This window comes from Malaclemys terrapin, chromosome 4, assembly GCF_027887155.1.
Source record: "Malaclemys terrapin pileata isolate rMalTer1 chromosome 4, rMalTer1.hap1, whole genome shotgun sequence".
Taxonomy (NCBI): Eukaryota; Metazoa; Chordata; order Testudines; family Emydidae; genus Malaclemys; species Malaclemys terrapin.
Window position 1 is genome coordinate 1889080 of NC_071508.1, and position 10957 is coordinate 1900036.

General features: G+C 57.7%; 1 protein-coding gene across 4 annotated transcripts; it reads left to right on the forward strand.

Moving 5' to 3' along the window:
* The first annotated feature begins 201 nt into the window (after positions 1 to 201).
* LOC128837344 (RING finger protein 112-like) lies at positions 202 to 10084 on the forward strand. 4 transcript variants are annotated; one of them, XM_054028451.1, is made up of 14 exons: positions 202 to 246; positions 1023 to 1129; positions 1309 to 1624; positions 2118 to 2333; positions 2709 to 2846; positions 3071 to 3175; positions 3349 to 3399; positions 4076 to 4132; positions 4290 to 4376; positions 4542 to 4671; positions 4795 to 4925; positions 5327 to 5380; positions 6327 to 6401; positions 6986 to 10084. In XM_054028451.1, exons 2-14 carry the CDS (start codon positions 1107 to 1109, stop codon positions 7487 to 7489), a joined length of 1887 nt encoding a protein of 628 aa, XP_053884426.1. In that variant the 5' UTR covers positions 202 to 246; positions 1023 to 1106; the 3' UTR covers positions 7490 to 10084. The 4 variants fall into 4 exon arrangements, with proteins under 4 accessions (XP_053884426.1, XP_053884428.1, XP_053884425.1 ...); XM_054028453.1 differs by lacking the exon at positions 202 to 246 and adding an exon at positions 261 to 315; XM_054028450.1 differs by lacking the exon at positions 202 to 246 and adding an exon at positions 322 to 418.
* The last annotated feature ends 873 nt before the right edge of the window (positions 10085 to 10957 follow it).

A 10957-nucleotide genomic window follows, 5' to 3' on the forward strand; every position in this document is an offset into this window, starting at 1 on the left:
ACCACTAGACCTCACTTCCTTCCCAGAGCCAGGGAGAACCCAGGAGTCCTGGCTCCCCTCCCAGCTCCACCCACCAGTGGCTATTAATATCCTCCCCTTGGGCTACACCCCTCCCACGCCCTAGTAGCCAATCTCCTCGGGTGTCAGAGCCCGGCTGCTGGTCATGTGGAAATAGAAATCACCTGACTTTACTTTCGTTTCCTTAGGTGGAAATCTTGGACGCTGGCAGAGCGAGCTGTGGGGCGGGTAAGGGGGGGTAACTACCATCCCCGGCGGCAGACTCGCTCCCTCCAGTCTATCCCCCCCACGGGGCAGGTTCGTCCCCCACCCCCCGGCCCCTCTATTCTGCCCACCCAGACACCCCACCTGAGATCTCAATTGCTGGTTTCGAACCAGTGGCACCTGGGACGCACCCAAGGTAAATTCCAGCCACTCCCCGGTCTCTGCCTGGCGCCCGGCCCCGGCCCCACCAGCGCAGCCCCGCGGATCCCCGCGCAGCGAGCCGCGCCCGGCCGCCAATCCCCAGATCTGCTTTAAAAATCCCCAGAGGCTGAAAATCCCGGGGCACTTGCGCCTCGAGCGGAGCGGACGGGCGCGCAGATCGCAGCGGGCTCTCCCCAGGTGTGACGGCTGGGGATACGGGATTTCTTCCTTCAACGGAGTCGGGAATTAGTAGTGTTTAATTCCAGGGAGCCAGGACTCCTGGGTTCTCTCCACAGCTCAGGGAGGGGTGGGGGTTAGAACAGGGAGGGGAGCTGGGAGCTGGAACCTCTGGGTGCAGTGGGGCTGTGGCATGAGGTGCTGGCTAAAGATCGTTTTCTCATTTCTTGGGGTGCTAGTGGGGATGGGGGGGTGTCCCCAGTACACAAGGACAGCACTGGGGGACTTGGAGCTGAGGAAGTGGGATTAAGACATGGTGTGTCCCATCCCTGCTCTGTGAGTCAGTTTCCCCCTCTGCCAGCCCTCCTATTTGAGCACAGGGGGTGTGAGGGGGTTAATCCATTCATGTCCTGTTGTCTCAGTTCTCCAACAGAGTTTGGCTTTAGCCCCAGCCCAGGAGGAAGGGAGATCAGTCAACTGGAGCCTGGCCTGTCACCCACTGTGTTATGGGAAATGCAAATAATAAAGGGTAAGTGCTCCAGTCCCACCCAATTCAGGTGTAACCTAGCCCAGAGCTGGGGCTAGAGTCCACGAATCCTGGCTCCCAGTCCCTCCGGTCTATGCCCTACACCCCAATCCCCTGCCCCCACAAGCTGGGATAGAACCCAGGAGTCCTGGCTCACAGGCCCCCTGCTGTGTGTCTCCCAGGCCAATCCCACCCCCATCCTCTAAGCCAACTCCAGAGGGGATGGTGGGGCGACTCCAGGAGGACATCACCTGCTCCATCTGCCTGGACATCTTGGAGGACCCCGTCTCCATCGAGTGCGGCCACAACTTCTGCCGGGGCTGCCTCTCCACTCACTGGAGCGGGGTCTCAGCCTGGGGGTCCCAGTGCCCCGAGTGCCGAGCTCCCTGCTCCAGGGACAGGATGACCCCAGACACACGTGTCAAAAGCCTGGTGGAGAAAATCAGAGACCTGCCACGCGAAGAAACGCTGACAGCAACGGGGACAGCGAGCCCTGAGGTGGGGGCAGCCATGGCTGGTCCAGAGATGCAGCCACCTCTGGGGCGGGGCAGCTGGGGAACAGCCACATGGCTGCACCCTACAGCACAGCACCCCTAGCCCCACGCTGGGGCCCTGGGGTCAGAGGGAAGGCCGGCTAACGGGATTCCTGTGTCCCTTTAGTAAGGGGTCAAGTTCCTGGGCTGATAAGGGGGGAGCTGGGCACACACGGCTCGGATCTGCTGATAAAAAATTAACCCCGGAGCAAACAGCCTGTGACTCCATACAGGGGACCCCAGTGCGGGGGGGCTAGCTGGCTGGAAGGTTGGGTGTGGGGGGGAGAGGATGGGACATGGGGCCTTTCCCCTCTAGGGGGCACTGGCTTGGATCTGGCCCAGGGCGGGACTGGCTGGTTCAGGGGATGGGAATGGGGTACTGGGCTCTGATCCGGGGCACAGGGGACTCACCATCTCAGAGGTGGGGTCCCAGCTCTGACCCTGCTCTGTCCCTGCAGCAGGGGCCGGGGGCTCAGCCGGAGCAGGGGCACCCGGTGCAGCTGGTGCGTCTGGACGAGGAAGGGGGCCTGACCCTGGACGAAGAGGCCCTGAGCCGCTGCCTGGAGCAGGGTGGGGTGGGGGACGCCCCCGTCTGCCTGGTGTCCATCATCGGGGAGCAGCGCCGGGGCAAATCCTTCCTGCTGAACTACCTGCTGCGCCGGCTCCGGAGCCTGGTGAGTGGAGTGCTGATCCCCTCCCAGAGCAGGGGAGAGAACCCAGGAGTCCTGGCTCCCAGCCCCCCCTGCCCTAACCCAGTAGACCCCACTCCTCTCCCAGAGCTGGGGAGAGAACCCAGGAGTCCTAGCTCCCAGCCCCCACTGCCCTGACCCAGTGGGGAGCTGTGTGTTGGTCTAGACCCTCGTCTGTGTTTCCGTCTAGATGGAGTGTTTGTTTAGATTTCACCAAGTTTCTGTGTGTGTCTGTCTCAGCCTGAGTCTGCCTGTCCATCATCTTTCTAGCATGCCGGTCCCCACACTACCTGCCTGCTAATAAATACCCACAGTCCCCCTGCACTAATTGCCCCTCCCCCCGTGTCTCCCTCCCCCCAGGAAGTGAAGGATGGATCCTGGATGGGCCGGGAGGAGGAGCCCTTGGAGGGGTTTGAGTGGCGAGTTGGTGCCCACAGCGTCACCAAGGGGGTGTGGGCGTGGAGTCAGCCCTTCTGGGTCCCCACCGAGCAGGGGCAGGTGAGTGGGAAGAGGAGGGAGGGGAAATGGGGTGGGGGAGATGAGTGACCCCAGCAGATCTCTACTCGGTGGAACAGAGCAGACAGGGGCTGGGGGGGCTCTGTGACCGGGGCCTGGGAGGAGAGGCAGGGAATACAGTGCCCCCCCCAGGGCCCGGGTCTCACTCGGTGCAGGGGGCAGAGTGGGGAGCTGGCGTGTGACCCCGGCCCGTGGCTCCCCCCCAGGTGGCCGTGCTGCTGGTCGACACCGAGGGCTCCATGGACATTGTCAGAGACACAGAGACCAGCGTCAAACTCTCCGCCCTCTCCATGCTGCTTGGCTCCTACCAGGTAGGCACTGGGGGCGCCATGCTGCGGGGAGCGGGGCAGGGCTCAGCGGGGGGCGCTCTCCCCTGGCAGCCAGGGCTGGCCCCGATGCCCCCGGTTGGCACTAGGGGGCGCTGTGCTGCGGGGGGAGGGTCGTGCTGGTTCTGTATCTAACCCTGTTCTCTGATTACTTGCAGATCCTGAATGTTTCCAGCCAGATAAAGGACCCTGATCTAGAATATCTGGAGGTGAAGCGGGAGGAGGGCAGGATGTGGCGCCGTTCTCATACAGCCCCAATGGGGTCATCTGCCCATTCTACAGCTGGGGAAACTGAGGCCCAGAGAGAATCAGTGACTTGCCTGAGGTCAATGGGGAGTCTGTGGAACAGCCAGAGATAGAACCCAGGAGTCCTGGCTCCCAGCCCCCCTCCTGCTCTAACCCACTAGACCCCATTCCCCTCCCAGAGCTGGGGAGAGAACCCAGGAGTCCTGGGCCGTATCCAGCAGGGCCCAGCTTCTGTGCTGCTCCAGGGTCTGGAATTCACCCCTGCCCGAGCTCCTGGCTTACTGAGAACATGGGTGTTGCCCGGAGTCTGGGAAAGTCTCAGTATTTGGTATCTTGGTCTATTCTGTTCCTACCGTTGGTGGGCATGGGGGGCAAACAGAGCCCCTGGCATGGGGCAGGGGAGCGGGGAACCTTGACTTGCAGTTCTGCTCTTTGGCCACTAGGTGTCTCTGCACCACAGGGGGAAAGCCGTGGGACCCTGGTAACAGACCGAGACCAATCTGGAGCTGCAACTTTGCGGGGGTGGGGTGGGGGCTCTTGGTAGGATTTCCATCCCCACCCACCCCCAGGGCACACGCTGCCTCCCCGCCCCAGAGATCCCAGCCCCAGACTCACCCCCCTGCTCTCTCTGCTCTGCAGATGTTTCTGCATGTGGCCGAAGAGGTGGGAAAGGAATACGGGCTGGAGTCCATTCAGGTGAGATGACATTTCCCCCCCCCCCCCCCTACCCCGCATCCTGCCCCATGCAACCCCCTCACCCCACTGCATGGGATGTTCCTGCCCCAGCCACCCCCTGCCCCGCACCCGAGGGGTTCAGCCTTCCCCTCCTGACATCGTCCCGTCTCCCCTGCAGCACCTAGACCTGCTGGTGCGGGATTGGAGCAACTCCACGGTCCTTGGAACTGACGGTGGGAAGGAGCATCTGAGAGACGTCCGACAAGTGAGTGTGGGGAATGGGACGTGGGGCCTTTGCCCTCTGGGGGGGTGTTGGCTCTGATCCAGCCCCAGGGCAAGGGCCTGGCTGGCTCTGGGGAGCCGGGAATGGGTCCCGGGGTATTTCTCTCTGTTGATGTCTCACTTTGCTGATTTCCCCTGGCTCTGACAGATGCTGGCAGCGAGGTCCCCTTGCAAACACCCCAAGGCCCTGGAAGCGCTGAGCAGAAGCAGCAGCCGCTGTTACCTGATGCCCTTCCCTGGCAAGCGGATCATGACTGGGAGCCAGGGAAGCCTGAGAGGTAACGGACGCGGGACAGCGGCTCTGAGCCTGCGCGACGGGGCGTCTCCATTTCTGCCGGGGAATGGGCTATGCTGGGATGCTCCGGCTCCGGGTTCATTGCCATCTCCCTTCCCCTTCGCAGACATGGATGAGGATTTCCGGGACAGCCTGAGGGACTATGTCACCACCCTGTTGGGCTCGGCCGGTCAACACGCGTGGAGAGACCGACATGGGGCGCTGCTGACTGGGACACAGCTCACTGCTCGGATAACGGTGGGGACTGGCCAGCTGGGGATGGGGTTTCAGTAGGGGGCGCTTTACCCTGGCTGTCAGTGCTGGCCCCATGCCCCCATGTGGCAGTAGGGAGAGCTGCGCTGCAGGGAGTCGGGTGGAGGCTTAGCCCTTTTTGCTGAATTTTTGTTAATTAAGAATTAGGGTTGTATTTATATCCTAGCAGAATCCCAGCTTGGATGGTTCTACTGAGCCTTCCTACATCATTCTGGGAAGTTCTTCATTTCCCCGCCAAACTGATTCCCACCGTTGTCTTATGGCCGTTCCCCAGCTGCCCTGCCCCAGAGGTGGCTGCATCTCAGTGCCGGGCGAACCATCCCCATGTTCACAGTTTTCTAAGCCCTGTGGAGTCTGTATTGTGATTTCTTGTGCTTTCTTTGCAGAAATTCTCTGATCTGATGAAGAAACATCACTGTGGCTTCTCCTCTCCCGCTCAGGTACCTTCTCTGCCTCTGACCTGATCTAGGGGTGTGTCCCACCTCCTGAATTCACTTCCGATGTAAAACTGCTTCTTACTTTTGTCTTACTGCTGCTGCCTCGCCCGAAAGGTGGCTGCATCTCATGTCTGGCAAGTCATCCCCGTGTGGGGTTGCTGTGAGGCTATTCCCCAGCTGCCCCACCCCAGAAGTGGCTGCATCTCGGCACTGGGTGAGCCCATCCCTATGCAGTGTGTGTTCCCCTATGCTCCATCCCAAAGGTGGCTGCATCTCAGGAATATGTTACCACTTCTTGGAAAATGGGGTGTGTGTGTGTGTGGTTTTTTTTTTTTTTTTTTTTCCCCCCCGCAGACAAATTTGAGTTTCTGTTGAAATATCAAAAGCTGAAATACTCTGATCTGGAAATGCCTCTGTGGTGTCTGATGGGAATTATAGCTTAGAGATTAATGGCGATATCCTATCTCCTAGAACTGGAAGGGACCTTGAAAGGTCATCAAGTCCAGCCCCCTGCCTTCACTAGCAGGACCAAGTACTGATTTTACCCCAGATCCCTAGGTAGCCCCCTCAAGGATTGAACTCACCACCCTGGGTTTAGCAGGCCAATGCTCAAACCACTGAGCTATCCCTTCCCCCCCAGAGCTTGGCTCTGCATGCTCCCCTTTCTTCCCATAAATCAGTTCTGGTCAGACTTCAGCTCCCATGATGCACCACAGAGGAGGGAGATGATGCATCATGGGACTCCATGGCTGTGGGGCATCATGGGGCTTGTAGTTTGTGTGCCTGGCGTCAGGCAGAGCTGCCGCAGTGGCTCATGGGAGTTGTAGTTTCACACTGGCTAGTGGCGTCGCTCTGTTACATGAGGTTGCTGCGGTGGAAACTGCAGTCGCTAGGTGGAGACGGGGCCCCATAAACTGTGGCTGACCCCAGCCTTGTCCTCCCTGTGCAGATGGCCGTCACCTTCCACAACCAGAGAGTCCTGGACAGGGCCAGCGCAGACCACGCTCTCTTTCTGAAGGAGAAGGTGAGTTTGGGGGGGAGGGCTCTGTCCAAGCCAGGGGAACCCCAGGGAACCATCCCAGTGAACACTACTGACTGTGGGCTTGGGGGTAGGAGACGGAATCTCGTATCTCCAGCTCCCAGGGTGGCTATAGAGATGAGAGGCTCAAACTCCTGCACTGGAGTTGTGGGGCGGGCAGGGGGGAGGGAGATAAGTTTGCCCTGTGGCCAGCTGCAGTAGTGGAGGTGTGATGGCCCAGATGGTTAATGGACTGGACCAGGACTAGGAACTCCTGGGTTTTGTCCACTGCAATGCTGCAGACTCCCCTGGGTGAGTCACTGAGTCTCTCTGGGCCTCAGTTTCCCCATCTAGCAAAGGGGGAGAATAATCCTACCTTTGGGGGTTTTAGCCTGTGAGCTTTTTTGGGGCAGGGACGGTCTCTCACTGAGGTTGTGGGCTGGGCCCGGTGCAAGGGGGCCCCCATCTCAGTCCTGGATTGTGTCCTGCTCGGCACGAGGGGGGGGCCCCATCTCGGTCGGGGAGGTGGAATCTGTGCAGCGCTTGCCCTTTCTTACGCTCTTGGCCGTCTCCTCTCCCGGCGGGCGCAGGACGGCGACTCCCAGAACCCAATCACCTGCCTGAAGGTGCGGCCGAGCAAGATGGCGAAGTTGTTGGCGGAGCGGCGCGGGCAGTTGCTGTGGCGGTGCTGGACGGACATGCCGGAGCCGGCGCCGGAGACAGAGGCCCGGCTGACGGAGCTGGAGGAGGAGCTGACGCGGGAGGCTGAGACCTTCCTGGAGATCTATGGGAAGCGCTTCAAGAAATTCGCTATTTGGGCAGGTGTGGGCACGGGGGCGCTGGTCCTGGGACCGGTGGGCGGAGCTGCCGGCGCCGGGATCGCCGGTGCTGTCCTTGCTGCCGAGGCGGCTGGGGCGCTTGCCGTGGCCGAGGTGCTGGCCATTGGGGTTGGGGCAGGTACTGCAGCCGGGATCTGCGTGGGTGGGGGCGTGGGCGGGGGCGTGGGGGGGAATATCGCCCAGAAGGATCGGCAGAGGGCTGAGGCTGCTGGCGACGGAACTGATGATCCATCCGATGACAAACCGCTGATCTGATCGGTGCGCCCCCCCCCCCCCCCACCAATCTGGGGCTGACGAATGGGGTGAGGGGGCTGCAGCATGGCCTAGACATGAATCCCACAAACCACCCCAGAGCGGGGAGCCAACACCCACAGATTCTAAGAAGGGACATTTAGATCCTCTCGTCTCCAGCCTGGGTGGCACAGCAGGTCAGAACGCTGCCCACTTCCCCCTGCGTTGGGCCCAGTATCTCCCTTTGGACTAAATCCTCTCCCGGAAGGGCGGCCAGTCTGGCTCGGAATCAGGAAAAGATGGAGACCCCACCGCTTTGCCAGTGGTGAAAAATCCGGTGACTCGTTTCCGATTGGAGTTTGTCTGGCTTTAACTTCCAGCCCTCGGTTCTCGCTCTGCCTTCCTCCGACGTTGCAGGACCACTCCGGCTGCAACGCGAAACGCTTGGAAACGCCCGGCCGCTGGTCATGTCCTGAGATCGCCCGCTGCGGGTGACAACGGGCACCTGGCTGAGTTCCAATGTCGGCAGTCCTGTGGTCTGGTCCTGGGAGAGAGATCTCCAACCGCCCCTCTGAGCGGGAAGGCGGGTCCAGGGGGGGGGGCACAGGAAGACCCTGTGTGTTCCCTGCTCTACCAGGGACTTCCTCTGTGACCTTGGCCAAGTCCCTTAGTTTCTCCATGCCTCAGTTTCCCATCTGTATAATGAGGGTGATAATGCATTGAAAGATGGTGAGGGGTTTGAGCTCTACTGAGAGAAAGCACTATCCAAGAAACCGGCATCGTTATTTATTCCGGGGGAGGGCTATAAAACCATCCGAAGCTAAAGGGAATCGGTTCCACACCCATCAACGCACGCTGAGCAGGGGACACCGTCTGGCCAACTCCACAGGAAGTCTCAGCTCCCACCCTTCAGCGCTGGTGAAAGGGCAGGACTTGGGCTTGGGGATTTCCAATCAATGGGGTCTCGGGCTAACGGGACTCTCCAGCTTTCCACGCCAGCCTCCGCTGGCACCTACTATCCGATAGACGCTCTAGCGTGAGATACGGGGTCCGCTTCATCCTGGCTTGGGCTTGGTGAATCAGGAGCGCCTCTTCCCCTCACAGATTCCAAGGCCTGGGTAACACAGACATGAGCCTGCCCTGAATTAATTCCTGCTTGAACTAGAGCGATCTGTTAGAGAAACTTCCCATCTCGATTTAAAAATGGCCGGTGATGGAGAATCTGCCACGACCCTCGGGGAATTGTTTCAATTGTTCTCACTGGTAAAAATTTCTGCCTGACTTCCAGTCTGAGTTTAGTGTAGCTTCAACGTCCAGCCATTGGATCATGTTAGACCTTTCTGTGCTACACTGAAGGACCTATTGTCAAATATTTGTTCCCCAGGTGGCTACGTATGGACTGGGATCTAGTCGCCCTTTAACCTGCTCTTTGAGTCCTATCTCCCTAAGAACTCCTTGGAAACCTGATATCAGGGCTGCGGGTTTTCAGAGGCTGCACCTCTTGGGACAGAGCAAGAGAAAGCAGAAGTCACTTGAGACTATGGTCTGCAAAGTGGTTCTGCTGGAAGGTGGCCAGTCAACGGGTCCTGGGTGCAGGACAGTCTCAGAGCAATGGAGGCATTTAAGCAATTTCCTTTGTGCGCAACAGGAGGAAAGGTATTTGGGGTACTGTGTTAAGGCGTCAAGGAGTGCTTGTGTGTGTGTGTGTCTGTGAGCACCTGTAAATGACTGCCCTGGGGAGTGCTAAAGAGTAATCTCCCAGATGTAAATAACGGTGAAATTCTGACTCATCAAACCTTGAATGGCGAATTCCTAGTTTTGGGACAAGTCTCCACAGAAACCGCCAGCTCTAATTCGGTTAGAGGAAGATACAGTTGCTGCTTATAGGAAGTGCTTTAACATGTGTATTCCTGTGTTTGGGGGGCGGGGGAGAGGAAACACAGAAGGGGAAACAGATTAGCCATTAAAAGAACAGGAGTACTTGTGGCACCTTAGAGACTAACACATTTATTTGAGCATAAGCTTTTCATGGGCTACAGCCCACTTCATCGGATGCATAGAATGGAACATATAGTGAGGAGATCTATAAACATACAGAGAACATGAAAAGGTGGGAGTTGCCCAACCAACTCTAAGAGGCTAATTAATTAAGATGAGCTATTGTCAGCAGGAGAAAATAACCTTTGTAGTGATCATCAAGATAGCCCATTTAAGACAATTTGAGAAGAAGGTGTGAGGATACTTAACACGGGGAAATAGATTCAATAAAATGCGGTGATGAAAACTGGAAATAGGATGCGAGCCGAAGCCTCACCAGCGCTGAGAAGAGCGGGACAATTACCTCCCATGTCTTACATACGACCTTCCAGTTAATACACCCCAGGTGACATTTCTCTTTCTCTTACATTCCCACCACACTCTTGTCTTTAGTGATTTGACTGCGTTGATGACTTGATTCTAATATTGCTGCTGCTAATTTGATTACTTGATCTTATTTTCACCTCCACTGGAGAATCGCTGAGTCAGTTGGGTAGAGTTTGTGTTGGCTTGGTCTTAGCGATCTGTTTTCTTGATTTTTGTATTCAGGGTTGTTTTACTTGTAACAAAATGGCTAGAAAGCACCCTGGGTCATTTTTTTTCTTTCAATCAGCAACTTGGGCCGGAACCATAGAGAATCTTTGTCTGATACCAGCCAAGCCACTTGGGAAAGCCATTAGCTTCCCCTAAAGTGTAACTGGTTCTCATAGGGGTCTGGTGCCTGGCATGAGAGAACCCTGATCCCACCTGCAGAGGAAACCCTAACCCCTAACAGCTCCTCATAACCTTAGCCCCCAACTGGGTATGTGTCACTTAAATCAATTCCCTGCCTTTGCAGGGGCCGTGGTCATGGTGCAGCTCAGCTCTCCTGTTCTCTGCCTGTGGCATATGACAGTCAGTCTCCTGAGGGCTGTAATGCTTGGGTCTAATTCCAGCTGTTGGCTTGGTGTGGGGGTGGCTGGGGGATGTTGGGGGGGCGGGGGAGAGGGGGAAGCTATGATATACAGCTCAGAGTAGCTGGTCTGGCCATGAACCCTAACCTAAGCAGCCCCCATATCTAACCCTCACCTTTAACCCTACCTCTAACATCCACCCTCCAACCCTGCCACTAACCCTTTGTCTAATGTCTAATCCCTGCCTTTGCCCCAACCTCTAAAAAGGCACCCAGCTCTCGGAGCGGAAGGTGGGGAAGTTTGGGATGGTCCTTAGATCCTGGGGGAGGTCGTTCTACCATCTGGACCAGGCCCCGGAGAAACATCTGTCTCCCGCACCGATGAGCTTCAGCCTTATTGTAGAGAACTCCACTGGGCCAGCAAGTCAACCATGGTCTTCATCCTGGATCTCTCAGCTCTTTCAGACACAGTGGACCCAGTGCATGAAGTGCCTTGAAGATAAGGCTGAGACCATGAACTTGATTCAATATTGTAGCGCAGACGTGGGCATATGGTCCCTGTG

Excerpts from the sequence above, each read along its gene's own strand:
- LOC128837344 (XM_054028451.1), top strand. The coding sequence starts at position 1,107 with ATGGGAAATGCAAATAATAAAGG. Across the intron at positions 1,625-2,117 it reads CGGGGACAGCGAGCCCTGAG|CAGGGGCCGGGGGCTCAGCC; the intron begins GTGGGGGCAGCC and ends CTGTCCCTGCAG. Across the intron at positions 2,847-3,070 it reads TCCCCACCGAGCAGGGGCAG|GTGGCCGTGCTGCTGGTCGA; the intron begins GTGAGTGGGAAG and ends GCTCCCCCCCAG.